Source organism: Leucoraja erinacea, chromosome 22, assembly GCF_028641065.1.
Source record: "Leucoraja erinacea ecotype New England chromosome 22, Leri_hhj_1, whole genome shotgun sequence".
Classification (NCBI taxonomy): domain Eukaryota; kingdom Metazoa; phylum Chordata; class Chondrichthyes; order Rajiformes; family Rajidae; genus Leucoraja; species Leucoraja erinaceus.
Window position 1 is genome coordinate 2,740,098 of NC_073398.1, and position 19,261 is coordinate 2,759,358.

The 19,261-nt window shown below is 44.0% G+C and overlaps 1 protein-coding gene across 1 annotated transcript; it reads right to left on the reverse strand.

Moving 5' to 3' along the window:
* Positions 1 to 3,506: 3,506 nt before the first annotated feature.
* Positions 3,507 to 15,841, reverse strand: snrpf (small nuclear ribonucleoprotein polypeptide F). Its single transcript, XM_055652772.1, has 4 exons — positions 15,697 to 15,841; positions 14,560 to 14,685; positions 6,251 to 6,315; positions 3,507 to 3,822 (listed from the first exon to the last, which is right to left on the reverse strand). Exons 1-4 carry the CDS (start codon positions 15,697 to 15,699, stop codon positions 3,756 to 3,758), a joined length of 261 nt encoding a protein of 86 aa, XP_055508747.1. The 5' UTR covers positions 15,700 to 15,841; the 3' UTR covers positions 3,507 to 3,755.
* Between the last annotated feature and the right edge of the window lie 3,420 nt (positions 15,842 to 19,261).

The window sequence follows — 19,261 nt, forward strand, 5'->3', positions numbered from 1 at the left end:
TCTAGATGCATTTCGTTGTCTCTGTACTGTACTGACAATGACAATTAAAATTGAATCTGAATCTGGTAGAGACTGAAATTTTTGCCCATTCTCCTAGCAAAATAGCTCAAGCTCAGTCAGATTGGATGGAGAGCGTCTGTGAACAGCAATTTTCAAGTCTTGCCAGAGATTCTCAATTGGATTTAGGTCTGGACTTTGACTGGGCCATTCTAACACATGAATATGCTTTGATCTTAACCATTCCATTGTAGCTCTGGCTGTATGTTTAGGGTCGTTGTCCTGCTGGAAGGTGAAGCTCCGCCCGAGTCTCAAGTCTTTTGCAGACTCTAACAGGTTTTCTTCCAAGATTGCCCTGTATTTGGCTCCATCCATCTTCCCATCAACTCTGACCAGCTTCCCTGTCCCTGCTGAAGAAAAGCATCCCCACAGCATGATGCTGCCACCGCCATGTTTCACAGTGGGGATGGTGTGTTCAGGGTGATGTGCAGTGTTTTCCGCCACACTTAGCGTTTTGCATAAGGCCAAAAACTTCAATTTTGGTCTCATCTGACCAGAGCACCTTCCGCCACATGTTTGCTGTGTCCCCCTCATGGCTTGTGGCAAACTGCAAATGGGACTTCTTATGGCTTTTTTTCAACAATGGCTTTCTTCTTGCCACTCTTCCATAAAGGCCCGATTTGTGGAGTGCACGACTAATAGTTGTCCTGTGGACAGATTCTCCCACCTGAGCTGTGGATCTCTGCAGCTCCTCCAGAGTTACCATGGGCCTCTTGGCATCTACTCTGATCAATGCTCTCCTTGCCCGGCCTGTCAGTTTAGGTGGACGGCCATGTCTTGGTAGGTTTGCAGTTGTGCCATACTCTTTCCATTTTCGGATGATGGATTGAACAGTGCTCTGTGAGATGTTCAAAGCTTGGGATATTTTTTTATAACCTAACCCTGCTTTAAACTTCTCCACAACTTTATCCCTGACCTGTCTGGTGTGTTCCTTGGGCTTCATGATGCTGTCTGTTCACTAATATTCTCTAACAAACCTCTGAGGCCTTCACAGAACAGCTGTATTTATACTGAGATTAGCTTACACACAAGTGGACTCTATTTACTAATTAGGTGACTTCGGAAGGCAATTGGTTGCACTGGATTTTATTTAGGGGTATCAGAGTAAAGGGGGCTGAATACTTTTGCACGCCACACTTTTCAGTTTTTTATTTGTAAAAAAAATTGAAAACCATGTATCATTTTCCTTCCACTTCACAATTATGCACCACTTTTTGTTGGTCTATCACATAAAATCCCAATAAAATACATTTACGTTTGTCATTGTAGCGTGACAAAATGTGGAAAAGTTCAAGGGGTATGAAAACTTTTGCAAGCCACGATATATGTGTATATATATATGTGTGTATATATATATGTGTGTATATATGTATATATATATATATATATATATATATATATATATATATATATATATATATATATATATATATATATATATATATATATATATATATATATATATATATATATACATACATATATATATACATATATATATATATATACATATATATATATACACATATATATACACACATATATATACACATATATACACACATATATATATACACACATATATATATATACACACATACATATATATACACATATATATATATACATATATATATATATATATATATACATATATATATATATATATATATATATATATATATATATACATACATATACACATACATACATATATACACACATATATATACACACATATATACATATATACACACACATATATATACACATATATATACACACATATATATATATATATACATATATACACATATATATATATATACACACACATATATACACACACATATATACACACACATATATATACACACACACATATATACACACACACATATAACACACACACACATACACACATACACACATACACACACATACATATACACACACATATATATATATACATACATATATATATACACATATATATATATATATATATACACACACATATACACACACACACAGGTGCACAACCTTTTATCCGAAGTTCCAAATAACGAAAAGCTCCGAAGAGCGGAATTTTTTTCGGTCCTTGAAGACTTTCACCGAGGGCGGCCCGCAGAGGTGACAGCAGAACCTCTGGTCGGTCCTCGAAGAAAGGGGAACTAAATCCCCATTCATAAAAGAGAAGGTGAGGGTATATTGCGCGGGAGGGTTAATAATTGACAATATGCTGCTACCTGCCAGCTGAGTTAAAAAGTTCCCACGGTAGACTCACGATACACAGTGCATCGTGAGTCTTGCGTGGGAACTTTTCAACTCAGCTGGCAGGCAGCAGCAGATTGTCGTTCCCTTCAGTTTCACCCCACCTACACCCCTCTGCTTCCCGGCCATGTGTGTGACCCCTTCCCTCCCCTCTCCAGCTCCCCGCCCATTGCACCGGCGCGGGGGCTTTGTACTGTCTTCACGTCGGAGTTGCCAGCAGGTCAGTGCCAGTCACCGGAGACGTCAGGACCAATGGGACACCGACCCCCAGGCCCACTGCAAACACAGAGATCCCAGAGACCCACAGCCAGCAACAGCCCAGCCCCGTTCCAACTCCAGAGGAACACGCTCCCGTAGGGACAGAAGCTGATGTTTTCTTCCAATTTTCTCATTTTGTCCATGTCAGAACCTACCTGACATGCACATTAAAGTTCTGAAGGAGGGTCTCGACCCAAAACACCACCCATTCCTTTTCTCCAGAGATGCTGCCCGTACCGCTGAGTTACTACTGCTTTTTGTGTCTATCCCAGCATCTGCAGTTCCTTCCAACATGCAAATTAGTGTCCTCTGCAGCCTAGTCATTTGATTTATTAAATGTGAAAAACTAGAGGGCATGGCTACAAGGCCAGAGTGGGACAATGTTTTTCCATCACACAGTGATGGGTGACTGGAATGTGCTGCCACGGGTGATGGAAGGAGAAACGATATTGGCATTCAAGATGCATTTAGATTGATAAATCAATATGCTGGGAATGGAGGGATATGGAGTACTTGCATGCAGAAGGGATTAGTTTAAGTAGGTGCTGTGTTCGTCAGACATCGTGGAAAAATAATGCACTACAGATGCTGCTTTACAAAAAAAACAAGAGATAAAGTGCTGGAGGAACTGTCAGGCAACTTCTCTGGAGGACATGGACAGGTGACAATTTGGATCAGGGCTCATCTTCACACTGACCGGCTGAGTTACTCCAGCACTTTTGTGTCTTTTCGTCCTGTGCTATGCTGTTTTGTATTTGCCAGGCCACAGGACGTCTGATACAATTGAAACCCCACACCAATAGAACAGCCCTCTCATTCCCCAGCACCCCATTTCTCACCACCAATCTCCGAGCCTCACATTCAATTCTCTGATATATATAAAACCTGTTGATTATCTCCAATTGCAACACACTTAATTGCAAAGATAAAGATTTTTTTCTTTATTGGTTCAATGCCCACCAGCATTCATGTTTTAACATGGAATCCAAAAAGAGACACGCACATACAATTAAATTAGTTTGCCCCGTATAATTGAGGAAAATACATTTTGCATCATAATAACAGACATACTAAGGGGCACTGCAAATTGAATTTTTTTATCGCTCAATATAAAAAAAACATTCAAAAGATGTACACGTAGTTATTTTAAAAAAAAGAAAAGAAAATCACTCTCTCATTTCTCCATCTTCTTCTTCTTCTTCAACTCCTCTGATGTACAATACATTGTTACACCTATTTAAAAGAAAGCAGAGGGTCAGTGTTCAAAAAGGTCTGTATACTATGAGCAGCCAAAAAATTCCACCTCACTTTAAATACAAGCAAAATGGTAACACGATGTGACAGGACACTGGTTTCATTATGGTCTCCCACATTTAAATCACGAGGATTTAAGTGGAACAGATACATCTTGCTCCCATAATATAAGCACCTAATGAGACTACATATGGAATAGTGTCCACTCATCTAACCAAATAAGAATATCCTTGCAAGAGGCAATGCCTCAAAAGCTCACTGAATTAATTCTTGGGATGGTGGCTATATTCTAATAGAACGGATAATTTAGCTCACCCCAAGTTTTTGAAGAATGAGAGGGAATCTTAGGTTAGGCTAGAGATAAAGCGTGGAATTTAATCTTTTATTTGTCATTCAGACCTTTTGGTCTGAACGAAATGTCGTTGCCTGCAGCCATACATGTAATAATAAACAACACACAATAAACACAAATTAACATCCACCACAGTGAGTTCACCAAGCACCTCCTCACTGTGATGGAGGCAAAAGTCTTTGGGTTGCTGTCTCTTCCCTCCTATTCTCCCTCTGCGCGGAGGCGACACCCCACCGGGCGATGGTAAGTCAGTCCCGCGGTTCAAGCTCCGCGGCCCGGGGGTGGTCGAAGCTGCCGCCCTCCAGTCCAGCGGACGCAGTTGTTGCCACGGGAGCTCCGGAAAACAGGCATCAACCTGTGACCTGCGAGCTCCCGACGATGTCATCCACTGGCCCGCGGCCGAGCCCCGGATTCAGGTCGCCGCCGCCAGAACGCCGCCTCAGCCGCTGGAGCACTGTCTCCGCCCCGCACCAGGCCGCCCACACGGGAGCGTCTCAGTCCCGCACCAGGCTGTCCCCATGGGAGCGCCTTCCAGCCGGGAGCCAGGCCTCCCACACAGGAGCGCCTTCCAGCCGGGAGCCGGGCCGCCCACACGGGAGCGCCTTCCAGCCCCGCACCGGGCCGCCCTCACGGGAGCGTCTCAGCGCCACACCGGGCCGCCCTCATGGGAGCGCCTTCCAGCCGTGAGCCGGGTCGCCCTCACAGGAGTGTCTCAGCCCCGTGCCATCCACCATCACCGGAGTGCCGAGTCATGCCGCTGCCCGAACGCCGCCGCAGCTCGAAGAAGGCCAGCCTCACGTTGGTAAGTCCTGGATGGCTCTACCTCCGGATCCTCGAGGTCGGTCGCAGGTTGGAGGCCGCCAGCTCCGCCATTAGGCCTCAGCTCAGACGAGGGAAGAGAAGGGGGATACGACAAGAAAGTCGCATTCCCCCGAAGGGAGAGACAGAAAGCCCTGTTTCAACCCCCCCCCCCACACATAACACAACCTAATAACTAAAAGTTTAACTGAACAAGACAAAAAAAAACAACACAAAACAGTAAAAACAGACAGACTGCAGGCGAGCCGCAGCCGTTTCACAGCGCCGCCACTTCCGGAACAGGCCCTTTGGCCAACCGAGTCCTTGCCGACCAGCAATCATCCATTCACTAGCTTTATCCTAGGGACAATTTAAAGAATGTGGGAGGAAACCAGAACACTTGGAGGAAAACCATGCAGAACGTACAAATTCCGTACAGACAGCACCCGTAGTAAGGAATGAACCCAGGTCTCTGGCGCTGTAAGGCAGCAACTCTGTCTTATTTAAACAACCAAAAATCCATTCAGGTCTCACCTCCCCAACTAAGGATGAAGGGACAAGTTGAAATTGATTTAAGAGGAGAGATTAAGCAAACTGAGTTTATGCACTTTAGAAATTAGAAGAATTAGGTAATTGCACTGAAGTGCACAACATTCTTAAAAATCTCAGCAGTACAGATTAAGGGATAAAGTTATCCCTGTTCAGAATGCCAAAAAACACAAATCAATCTCAAAAGGAAGGGTTAGCTATTCAGGATCAAGAGGAGAAGAAATTCCTTCATCCGAATGGTCACAACTCATAGGCTGTGGAGTCCAGTCATTGAATATAATCATTCAAGTACATTTGGGCAGCACAGTGGCGTAGCGGTAAAGCTACTGCCTTGCAGTGCGAGGGGCCCGGTTCGATCTGTCTGCCTGTATGGAGTTTGTAACTTCTCCCTGTGACAGCATGGGTTTCTCCGGGGGGCTCCAGTTTCCTCCCACTCCAAAGGCATACAGGTTAGAAAGTCTATACAAATTAATACCATTTTGTGGTTAAATTGTAAATAGTGTGCAAGATAATGCTAGTGTACGGGGTGATCACTGGTCAGCACGGGATTGGAGGGCCGAAGGGTCTGTTTCTATACTGTATTTCTAAAGTCTAATTCATATAGCAAATACTAACAGGACCTATACCGAATGTTATCGATGAATTTTATGAGATTTTGTTATATTCCTGCAAGATTTCAATTCCAAATTGTATTAAATAAATGTTTACCTTATAAGTACTTCTCCAAGATGACCCGCTAGAGCTCCATCGATATATTCTTCTGTATTGGCCAGCTGAACAAAAGAAAAATGTTAAGCTGTCGCTGCTAAAATCAATGCGTATCAAAACTCTAAACGGTGCAGTGGAATAATCCTAAATAAACCAATATTAGATACTCAGCAATATTTTTACATCATTTAATGAAACAATACATGAAGCAACCTCCACCTGGGATAAATTTCCACACTAATTTGTCATTGGGATGTTAACTGGGAATTGCAAGCTGAGTACACTTGAATAAATCTGGAATTGTAAAAAGCCAGTATTAGCAACAGCAGCTCCGATAGAAACTTGATACATTTATCCAGTTGTGCTAATATAACCAGACTCTCAACAATGCCTTCTCCATGACTGAGAGGCACTCAACTGGATAGTAGTGCTACCTGAAAATGTAGGAATTAGCAGTTGTCAATCATTGCCCACACTTCTGCTCTCCCATCCATATGGTTATCCTCTTCCTTGCCTTCAAGATCAATGAATCATCTTCTGCAATGTTCACCACCTTCACTATGATGTCACCGCCAGACTTATAAGCGAGTTCGATATTCCGACTGCGCATGCCCAGGTCATGGGTCGCTCGCAATAAACACTCTCGGCGGCTGTGCTGCTGCATGGGTGCAAACCTGCGTTTAGGGGGAGGGGGGGGACATTGACTACAGCTCGGCTCTGCCTGTCCAGGGCGGCCCAGGCTTGCAGCCGGCACGGACTGCAGGCGCTGACTCCAGCTCGGCTAGCCTGTCCTGCTGGGTTAATCGCTGGCCCTGGACTGATGGGACACCGGTCCAGAGCTGTGGAGTTGGCACTTTTCCTCCGCGCTGGCTGTGTGCCTGGGCCGCCACTCCTGTCTGACTCCCGTCGGTCCAGGGTCGCCCCGGACGTCTCCGGTTCGGGGTGGGGCACTAGGGAGGGGACAGGGACGGTCCAGTGGTGGTTCGGCAACACTTGCGTCGTCGGGGACCTGGGTTCGATCCTGGCTGCGGATGAGGCGCAGGTCTGTGTGCATGCGGCAGCACAGCGGCCGAGACTGTTTATCGCGAGTGACTTTTGACAAATCCCAGGATTCCTTGCGTTTTTTTCGGAATTCCGAACTCACTTATTCCCCTCCTCCTCCAGCTGTCCAAAGGGATATTCCCTTCCCAACATCCTAGATTTACTCATCTCCACTAAAACCATTCCTCCTTAGGGAATTTTTCAATGCAATTTAAAGAGATGCCACAACTGCCCTACCCTCTTTTTCCTTCCCACCTTCCAGGGAATTCCGAGCCTCACTAATTCCCGTTCACTCCTTGCTCTGTCTTTGGGCTTTTTACATTGTTCCCACAAAACCTAGCATAAGCTTGAGGAACAGCATTTTATCTTGCATTCAAAGAGTCGGATTTTAAAAAGTTCAGATTTGTTCATCAAACTTAACTTTCTGATAAAACGAGCAATTAGAAAGGAAAACAGTATGCTGATGAGGACAACCACATAGGTATACATGTTGTGTGATGGTGGCTTATTTTGAAACTAATTAATGGTTCAAGTCTCCCCAACCTACAGAAACTGAATCCCTGTAACTACCTTGTCTAGTCTAGAACATTGTGTGCTGGCAAGATCACCCCTCGTGTTTCTAAATTTGGATATGCAAAGTCGTGACTCCAGCCTGAGCTCTGTAAACTCTGAAATCAAGACGAGCTGCTTGCTAGTGGTGATTTTTATATAATTCCACAACCAGTGAGCTCCAGATATCAACCACCCTGTTTTTATGGTTAGATATGCACTTGTCGGGCAAGCACATTTCAGGGAGTTTACCTGCTACTTACCAACCTATAACGGAATAGTAACGCGAGTCTTTCAGGATGTAGTAACCCCTCGCATGATACATCCCACTCTTTGCATCCAGGCATGGGATGTAGCATGTGAGAGGAACTGTATACAACAGTGATGATGTCTCACGGCAATCTTAAAGAACCCAAGTGAAACTGCACCTGGAATGCTGTGTACAGATTTCCTTATAAAAGGAAGAACTTGAGGGACATTAAAGATTTCCCGGGTAGACACAAAGTGCTAGAGTAACAGGCAGCATGAAGAGAAGAAATGGGCGACGTTTCGGGTTGAGACCCTTCTTCAGATTTCCACAATGAGGGCTGAGATAGATGAATTTGTTCTTCTAGCAGATTTAGAAGAAGTACAATGTAGCAAAGATGAGCAGGAAGCAAGAGGATTGGGTAATGTTTAAGAGCAACAGAAGATAACTAAAAAGTCAATACCGGGAGAAAAGATGAGGTCCGATGGTAAGCTAGCCAAGAATATAAAGGATAGTAAAAGCTTCTTTAGGTATGTGAAGAGGAAAAAATTAGTTAAGACTAAAGTCTGTGGAATTCTCTGCCTCAGAGGGTGGTGGAGGCAGGTTCTCTGGATGCTTTCAAGAGAGAGCTAGATTGGGCTCTTAAAAATAGCGGAGTCAGGGGATATGGGGAGAAGGCGGGAACGGGGTACTGATTAGCCATGAACACATTGAATGGCGGTGCTGGCTCAAAGGGCCAAATGGCCTACTCCTGCACCCAATGTCTATTGACCCTTGAAAACTGAAACTGGTGAATTTATTATGGGGAACAAGGAAATGGCAGATGAGTTGAACAGGCACTTTGGATCCGTCTTCACTAAGGAGGACACAAACAATCTTCCTGATATAGTAGTGGCCAGAGGATCTGGGGTGACGGAGGAACTGAAGGAAATCCACATTAGGCAGGAAGGTGTTGGGTAGAGTGATGGGACTGAAGGCTGATAAATCCCCCAGGGCCTGATGGTCTGCACCCCAGGGTACTTAAGGAAGTGGTTCTAGTAATTATGGACGCATTGGTAATCATTTTCCAACGTTCTATAGATTCAGGATCAGTTCCTGTGGATTCGAGGGTAGCTAATGTTATCTCACTTTTTAAGAAAGGCGAGAGAGAGAAAACGGGGAATTATAGACCAGTTAGCCTGACATCGTTTGTGGGGAAGTTGCTGGAGTCAATAATAATAATTAATTTTATTGTCATTGCACATATATGCAACGAGATTTGGTATGCCCGAGAAACATGATTTATAAAAACAGTAAAACAGTCTAAAGTGCAAATGTGTCGGTGCCGGGTCGATGTGCGACGTGACCATCCGAGGGAGACAGTTCATGGGGGTGGGGAGCACTCAGCTGGGCCGGTTCAGGGGACGAATCATAAAATAGCAGCCCATTTGGATAGCAGTAACAGGATTGGTCTGAGTCAGCATGGATTTACGAAGGGGAAATCATGCTTGACTAATCTTCTGAAATGTTTTGAAGATGTAACTAGGAAAACGGACAAGGGAGAGCCAGTGGATGTAGTGTACCTGGACTTTCAGAAAGCATTTGATAAGGTCCCACATAGGAGATGAGTGGGTACCGCAAGGCTCGATGCTGGGACCGCAGCTCTTTACAATATACATCAATGATTCATATGAAGGGATTCAAAGTAACATTAGCAAATTTGCAGATGACACAATGCTGGGTGATAGTGTGAACTGTGAGGAGGATGCTATGAGAATGCAGGGTGACTTGGACAGGTTGGGTGAGTGGGCAGATGGATGGCAGATGCAGTTTAATGTGGATAAATGTGAGGTTATCCACTTTGGTAGCAAAAACAGGAAGGCAGATTATTATCTAAATGGTGTCAAGTTGGGAAAAGGGGAAGTACAACGGGATCTGGGGGTCCTTGTTCATCAGTCAATGAAAGTAAGCATGCAGGCAGTGAAGAAAGCGATTGGCATGTTGCTCATGTTAGGAGTTGAGTATTTGAGCAAAGAGGTCCTTCTGCAGTTGTATAGGGCCCTAGTGAGACCACACCTGGTGTATTGTGTGCAGTTTTGGTCCCCTAATTTAAGGACATTCTTGCTTTTGAGGGAGCGCAGAGTAGGTTTACAAGGTTAATTCCCAAGATGGCAGGACTGTGATATACTGAGAGAATGTAACGGCTGGGCTTGTATACTCTGGAGTTTAGATGGATGAGAGGGTATCTTACTGAAATATATAAGATTATTAAGGGTTTGGACACGCTAGAGGCAGGAAACATGGTCCCGATGTTGGGGGCGTCCAGGAGCAGGGGCCCCATTTTAAGAATAAGGGGCAAGCCATTTAAAACAGAAACGAGGAAACGCGTTTTCACACAGAGAGTTGTGAGTCTGTGGAAATTCTTTGCCTACAGGTGGTGGAGGCCGGTTCTCTGGATACTTTCAAGAGAGCTAAACAGGGCTCTTAAAGATAACGGAGTCAGGGGATATGGGAATGCAGGAACGGGGCACTGATTGGGGATGATCAGCCATTGAAGTGCCGAATGGCCTACTCCTGCAACTATTGTCTATTGACATCACTGCCATCACTAGAACATGGGAGGAGAACAGCAGTTCTCCTGAGGCAGCCACACAGACAGATTAAAGCAGTTAGAAAGGATCTTGGCTTAAAGTGTTTTTAAGAGGTAGGAAAGGCAAAACAAAACAGGTTCTCTTAAAGTCAACATTCATAAGATTATGGGTTTAAGAAGGAACTGTAGATGCTGGAAAATTGAAGGTAGACAAAAGTGCTGGATAAACTCAGCGGGTGCAGCAGCATCTATGGAGTAAAGGAAATGGGCAACGTTTCGGGCCAAAACCCTTCTTCAGTGATGTAGGGTGGGGGGGGGGGGAAGAAGGCTCATAGATCTGCCCTCATCCGCTGAGTTTCTCCAGCACTTTTGTCTACATTCACAAGATTATACCTAGTGCCACATGCCAATAAGTGCAATAACATATTAAGAGTACATAACTGCATAATGGAAGAAATGCTGCAGGAGGGAGAGGTGTAGACTTGAGACTTTGGGATAGTTTATGGGCAGGCAAAATGCAAGTCAGTCTGGTTACACCTCCACAGGCGAAAGTAAAGGGCCTGTCGCACTTGGCAATTTTTTCGTCGACGGCATCATTGATTGGACAGGCTAGATGCAGGAAAAATGTTCCCGACCAGAACCAGGAGTTGCAGTTTAAGAATAAGGGATAGGCCATTTAGGACTGAGACGAGGAAAAACTTTTCCACCCTGAGAGTTGTGAATCTGTGAAATTCTCTGCCACAGGAAAGGCAGTGGAGGCCAGTTCACTGGATGTTTTCAAGAGAGTTAGATTCAAGAGAGAGTTAGATATAGCTCTTAGGGCAAACGGAATCAAGGGATATGGGAGAAAGCAGGAAAGTGCTGGTTTTGGATGATCAGCCATGATCATATCATGATACTAGAATGTTGCCTGGGTTTCAGCAACTAAGTTACAGAGAAAGGTTGAACAAGTTAGGGCTTTATTCTTTGGAGCGCAGAAGGTTAAGGGGGGACTTGATAGAGGTTTTTAAAATGATGAGAGGGATAGACAGAGTTGACGTGGAAAAGCTTTTCCCACTGAGAGTAGGGAAGATTCAAACAAGGGGATATGACATGAGAATTAAGGGACTGAAGTTTAGGGGTAACATGAGTGGGAACTTCTTTACTCAGAGAGTGGTAGCTGTGTGGAATGAGCTTCCAGTGAAGGTGGTGGAGGCAGGTTCGTTTTTATCATTTAAAAATAAATTGGATAGTTATATGGATGGGAAGGGAATGGAGGGTTATGGTCTGAGCGCAGGTATATGGGACATGGGGAGATTATGTGTTCAGCACGGACTAGAAGGGTCGAGATGGCCTGTTTCCGTGCTGTAATTGTTATATGGTTATATGGACTTGATAGAGGTCTTTAAAATGATGAGAAGGATAGACAGAGTTGATGTGGACAAGCTTTTCCCTTTGAGAATAGGGAAGATTCAAACAAGAGGACATGACTTCAGAATTAAGGGACAGAAGTTTAGGGTTAATATGAGGGGGAACTTCTTTACTCAGAGAGTGGTAGTGGTGTGGAATGAGCTTCCAGTGGAAGTGGTGGAGGCAGGTTCATTGGTATCATTTAAAAATAAATTGGATAGGCATATGGATGAGAAGGGAATGGAGGGTTATGGTATGAGTGCAGGCAGGTGGGACTAAGGGGAAAAAAAAATTGTTCGGCACGGACTTGTAGGGCAGAGATGGCCTGTTTCCGTGCTGTAATTGTTATATGGTTATATTGAATGGCGGTGCTAGCTCGAAGGGCCAAATGGCCTACTCCTACACCAATTTTCGATGTTTCTCTAAATCTGACAGCAGACAGTCAACAACCAAGATCTAAATATTCCAGGGTGTGTAACATATAGGAAGGGCAAGTGGAGGGAAAAAGGAAAGATGGGATAGCCATGTGAACAAAAGACGACTTAGAAAGTAGTTAGAAATAATCTTGGCTCGGCAGATCACAATGCTTAAAGCACAAAAAACATGAGGAAAATGGTCAAACCATGCATTAGGGGAGAAATTAACAGGAGTGTTAAATTAAAAAAGGTTTAAAAAAATTGTCAGAAAAAAGCGTAAGCCCAACGAAAGCTGCATTTGATATTCTTGCTTTCATAGACCAAGGTATTGAGTATAAAATTCAAGTCATACAAAGCAGCTATACAAAATGTTGGTGAGCCCACATTTTGAGCATAATGTGTCATGCTGGTCACAGCACTTCAGGAAGGATTCCTTCTCTCCAGAGATGCTGCCCGTCCCACTGAGTTACTCCAGCATTTTGTGTGTATCTTCGATTTAAACCAGCATCTGCAGTTCTTTCCTACGCACTTCAAGAAGGATGTCAGAGCAAGTGACGCAGTGCGGAAAAAAATCACTAGGATGTTTCCTGGAAAGGGAGGCTGTAGTTATAAGGGGAGATTGGGTAGGATAGGTTTACTCTTACTGAACATATAGAAGGATGAAATTAGAGGTTTATAAAATCATGAATGTCGTAATCAGCCTTTCTCCAAGGCTGGGGGATGAAGAACTAGGTGGCATAAAATTTAAGAGAGGAAAGAGAATTTTAAAGGAGTTCTGCCAGGTCATTTTTTCACACACATAAACCATGGTGATTATTTGGAACAAGCTGGCAGAGACTGCAGTGAGGCAGATAGAAATCACAGCATTTAAACGGCATTTGGCTGGGTGCTAAGATAGAAAAGACGAGAGAGATAAAGCAGACAAATGAGATTAGTGTAGACAAGCTTCAAAGTCAGTATTTGCAAAATGGGCCAAAAGGACCCACTTCTGTGCTGCACAACTCTATAGCTGGAGAAATATTGTAAAAAACTAAAATTCTGCAAACTAAATGCTTTGTAAAATAGTTAACACAAAGTATTCACACAGGTTTTGCAAACTATAAACTAGACCTGATTTAAAACTGCAAGAAGAAATCTGAAGATGGGTTTCGACCCGAAACATTGCCTATTTCCTTCGCTCCATAGATGCTGCCTCACCCGCTGAGTTTCTCCAGCATTTTTGTCTACTTACAAAACTGCAGGGGGTTTTATGGAATAGACCACAAATTATACATGGTAAATGGTAGGGAATTGAAGAATGTAGGTGAACAGAGGGATCTGGTAATAACTGTGCACAGTTCCCTGAAAGTGGAATCTCATGTAGATAGGGTGGTAAAGAAAGCTTTTGGTGTGCTGGCCTTTATAAATCAGAGCATTGAATATAGAAGTTGGGATGTAATGTTAAAATTGTACAAGGCATTGGTGAGGCCAATTCTGGAGTATGGTGTACAATTTTGGTCGCCTAATTATAGGAAGGATGTCAACAAAAATAGAGAGTACAGAGGAGATTTACTAGAATGTTGCCTGGGTTTCAGCAACTAAGTTACAGAGAAAGGTTGAACAAGTTAGGGCTTTATTCTTTGGAGCGCAGAAGGTTAAGGGGGGACTTGATAGAGGTTTTTAAAATGATGAGAGGGATAGACAGTTGACGTGGAAAAGCTTTTCCCACTGAGAGTAGGGAAGATTCAAACAAGGGGACATGACATGAGAATTAAGGGACTGAAGTTTAGGGGTAACATGAGGGGGAACTTCTTTACTCAGAGAGTGGTGGCTGTGTGGAATGAGCTTCCAGTGAAGGTGGTGGTGGCAGGTTCGTTTTTATCATTTAAAAATAAATTGGATAGTTATATGGATGGGAAGGGAATGGAGGGTTATGGTCTGAGCGCAGGTATATGGGACTAGGGGAGATTATGTGTTCGGCACGGACTAGAAGGGTCGAGATGGCCTGTTTCCGTGCTGTAATTGTTATATGGTTATCAAAAGCAACTGAAAGAGCATCATCTCAACAGCACGTGACATCTGCTGGACCAAACAAAGTCCATGTCAACTTACTCCTCACCTGCATGTTCATGTATCCGTCAACTGACACCAGGTAGCCCTTGTACTCCATACCCCACTTCAGCTTCACCATCACCGGTTTGCCAGTCAACCCGTTGAGGAAGGGCTTTGGATTCAAAGGTAAACTCTGCAGGAAGAGAAGGAGTCAAGTCAGTCAATGTGCAGGGAGGAACAGCAGATGCTGGTTTACTCCAAAGCCAGACACAAAAAGCTGGAGTCTGAGGAAAGGGTCACATCTTCCTTTGCAACAGAGATGCTGCCTGACTCGCTGAGTTACACCAGTCACTCAGTCACCAGTATCAACTCAGTCTGCTAGAAGAAGAACAAACTCATCTATCTTTGCAATTATTCTGGAAATCTTTGAAGTCCCTCGTTCTTTCTCTTTGGTGGGTAGATCTGCACACAGCATTGTAGGTGCAGTCTCACTTGGCTTCTTTATGATTGCAGTGAAATATAATTACTGTTGCATTCAAATCCTTTCGCATGCAGAAAGACTCAGGCTTTTGCGGGAGAGGTGGGGAGGAGAGGTGGGAAGGAGGAGAGGTGGGAAGGAGGGAGAGGAGAGAGGAGGGGGGGGAGGAGAGGGGAGAGGAGAGGGGGAGGGGAAGGGGAGAGGAGAGGGGAGGGGAAGGGAGAGGAGAGGGGAGGGGAAGGGAGAGGGAAGGGAGAGGAGAGGGAGAGGGGAGGGGAGGGGAGGGGGAAGGGGGGGGGGAGGGGAGGGAGAGGGGAGGGGGGAGGGGAAGGAGAGGAGGAGAAGGGAGAGGAGAAGGGAGAGAGGGAGAAGGGAGGAGAGGGGAAAGGGAAGGGAAGGGAGAGGAGGAAGGGGAAGGGAGAGGGGAGAGAAGGGAGAGGAGAGGGGGGGGAGAGTGGGGGGGTGGCGAAAGGAGAGGCACCTGACCCGGTGAGTGAGCCCTCCCTCCTCCCTCGCTGGGCTGCAGAGTCCGGGCTGGGCGCCTCTCTCCGGCGGCACTGAGGGAACATTTGAGCGCCGGCTGGGACCAGAGGGACTAGGCCTGGCCCGGTGCGGCCTCAGCACTGGCGGGAACCGCGGGCCGGGCTGGGCTGGGCTGGGCTCGGCGCCGGGCCGCGGACTAAGCAGGTGACGGGGGGGTATAAGCGCTGCGAGCGCCGCTCTCACCATGATGATAATGGCGGCGGCGCCTCTTCAGTCGGTCACTCACTGGAGACAAGAACCACGCGCCAACCAACGAGCGGGAGCGAGGGCTGCCGGGAAAGCGCGCACCCCCACCCCTCCCCCCTCCCCCCGCCGGGCCCGTTGCCCCGGGAGACCGGGAAGCCTCTCCCCAGACCAGATGAAACATCACCCATTCCCTCTCCACAGATGCTGCCTGTCCCGCTGAGCTACTCCAGCTTACTGTGTCTATCTTCGGTTTAAACCAGCATCTGCAATTCCTTCTAATACATGTATCTGTCAGATTCAATTTATTGTAATTGTCATTTTCAGTGTACAGTACAGAGATGTGTGATGTATTTGTAATGTACTGTATGTAATATATGTAATGTGTGTGATGTACATATGTGTGATGTATTTGTAATGTACTGTATGTAATATATGGAATGTGTGTGATGTACATATGTGTGATGTATTTGTAATGTACTGTATGTAATATATGGAATGTGTGTGATGTACATATGTGTGATGTATTTGTAATGTACTGTATGTAATATATGGAATGTGTGTGATGTACATATGTGTGATGTATTTGTAATGCACTGTATGTAATATATGGAATGTGTGTGATGTATTTGTAATGTACTGTATGTAATATATGGAATGTAAGATATAATGTAAATGCCAGTGCCCCTTGAGGCCAAAAGAGAAGCTGGCAAATGTAATTAAAGTGAAGGGGGAGATGTGATATCTTGGTAATGTACTATATGTAATATATGTAGCAATGTTACAAAATTTTGAGATTTTAAAAATCAAGTCTGCAATTTATCCCATCACATAAAGCATAAAAATAAGTTTAATTTGACACCTTCAGTATTAAAAATGTTATGGCCATTTTCATACTCTGAATTAGCATCTTGTTCCATTGACTTAACTCAAAAGCTGTGATCGAGGGCAGTCAAAAGCCCATAACTTTCTTAATAGTTAAGAGAACTGAATGAAATTTTCAGTTATTATAGATTGAAGCATTCTGAAACAAAAATGAAACAATCTTACTTAGATGACTTGAAATTAAAGCATATAATTAGTTAGTTACCTAATTGGAGCTAATTACAAAATTCAATCTAAACATCTATCAACTAATTAATAATAAATTAACATTTTTAAATAGCCTAAGTGTCCAGATAACATTCACACATGAATTCACAATATAACATAATTATCTGGGTATCCGAGGTTTTAAGATGCATAGCTAGTCTTGCAGTTAGGGAAATTGCTGATATCTTTAACAGGAGCAGAAACATTTACTGGAGTGAATCAGGCAGGGGAGAGTGAAGATACAGACTCCACACATCCATCATTAAGACAATTAAACACTCAGGACTCAAAATAATCCCGCCTTCCTGACGCCGTCAAACTGTATGTACAACCTTTTTGAATATTTTGTTACATATGTATTTGACATGAAGTGAGTGGATAATTATTTTAAAGTTCTATTTTAATGGGTCTGATTATTTCTGTAAGGGTTAGGGAATACGCTAGTGAGGCACATGTTTCAATTACTGATGTTGTTCATCCTTCCACAAGTTTGGTATTGGCATCTCACTACAGAGATTGTAGGTTATTGCTGCACCAAAAAGATTGACATGTTAGCCCAGGTTGTAGAAGTCCCTCTCTTGCAAAACATTTTTTTTTTAAATTATTTCATTATGTAAGGCTATTGCAAGTCTGTTTTCCTCTATTCTGTGATACGCTGGTAAAAAATGTGTTTTATTATTGACTATTGAATTGTTCAACATTTTTTCATGAGTAATTTGGTGAACAACTTTTCAGGTCCAGAAATATGCATGGGTCATTGTGACCAATCTTCTATTAAAATATCTTTCATTCCAGTAGTAAATATTATAACCTTGGCAGACTGCAGCTTCAGCCACATTTAAAATTGAGAAACACAAATCCAGCAAATTCTGCCAAAATCTGTTGTCTCCCCCAACTAAGGCTGAACTAAAGTCTGAAATCCTGCTTTTTTTCAAACCTGCAACATTTGATGGGGTAATCTTATGGGCCTGTCCAACTTATGCGATTTTTCAGGCGACTGCTGGTGACTGTCAAGTTGTAGCAGGTCGCTAAAAAAATGGTGACTGGAACGGCGACTGTCAGAGTGGAACACACACACATATCGCGTCCTTCACCAGCCAGTTATGCAGACGGGGGGACAGGGCAAGCGGGGGGAGCGCTGTCTGAGTGAAATTCACATGGTGCAAAGGCAATGTGATACAGACACACGCCACGATGAACAGGAAGGTTGGCGCTGTAATTAAGACGGTGAAAGCACAGTGTACAGGAAGGGTCACTTAAGTCCTTTAAAAGAGGAGGGGAGGGGTGGAGAAGGGAGAGGGGGTGAGGAGAAGGAGTGGAGACAACTTTTAAGAAGCTAGAGATACACGGCTGTGAAGCTCGGCGGACTTAAGTGGGACAGGCCCATTATCCTCGTCACGCACAGTCAGTGGCTTATTGATTTTTAGTTATCACGCAAGGCTACTACAAACACTTGCGCTCCTGTCTTTGTTGCCACTGCAAAAAAAAAAAGCCCGTACTTTACCTTTCACAACATGGTAGTTTTCACCGTTCATCATTTTGTTGCCATTATCCTGTTGATTATATTTTACGTGGAATGATAAGCTTATAACCTCAACTATATCTGGAGTAAAGGAATCCTCTTGATTCACTAATCCATTACTTCAAACATCCACGCCTTCTTTATTTAATACATCTAGACTGGAGTGCACCCTTGTTAACAGTACACTTCAGCAACCTCTTGAGCTTTCAAAAACAGCCCAAACTCTTCCTCCAGCAAAACCCACAACCTCCACCATTGAGGGATGGGGATTAGGTACATTGAGGCATGATTACCCTCGATGACTTAAAATCTCTTGACTTGAACATGTACTTGACTTGAGCATTGAGGGAATATCCTGGAGCTCCCTTCCCAACAATCTCCTTGAAGGTCATTGGTGAGAAGCAGCAAATTGTGACATGGGCCCTAGAGGAGTGGAGAAGTAGCTAATGCTGTTCCTTTGTTTAAGAAAGAAAATATTGAGAATCCAGGGAATTGTAGGCCAGATGATAGGGAAGTTATTGGAGAGGATATTGTGGGATAGGAGTCACTCCCATCTCGAAGAAAATGGGTAAATTAGTCAGCATTGCTTTGTACGTGGCAGGTCATACTAACTTGAGTTGACTGAGGTTTTTGAAGAGGTAACAAAGGTGATCATTGAGGGTATGGCAGTGAATGGCATCTATGTGGGTTTTAGGAAGCATTTGGTATAGTCACCCATGGTAGGCTGATCCAAAAGATTAAGATACACGGGATTTACAGGGACTTGGTCATATGTATTCAGGATTGGCTTACTGACAAAGGACAGAGGGTTGAGGATCTGTGCAGGTTTCTCTGTTGTTTGTGATATATATATATAAATGACTGGGGTGTAAATGTAGAAGGGGTGGGTTATAAGTTTGCAGATAACACCAAGATTGCTGGTGTCGCAGGCTGCGAGGAAGACTGTCAAAC

Excerpts from the sequence above, each read along its gene's own strand:
- snrpf (XM_055652772.1), bottom strand. Across the intron at positions 6,316-14,559 it reads ACGGATACATGAACATGCAG|CTGGCCAATACAGAAGAATA; the intron begins GTGAGGAGTAAG and ends TCTTTTGTTCAG. Across the intron at positions 3,823-6,250 it reads CTTGGAGAAGTACTTATAAG|GTGTAACAATGTATTGTACA; the intron begins GTAAACATTTAT and ends TCTTTTAAATAG.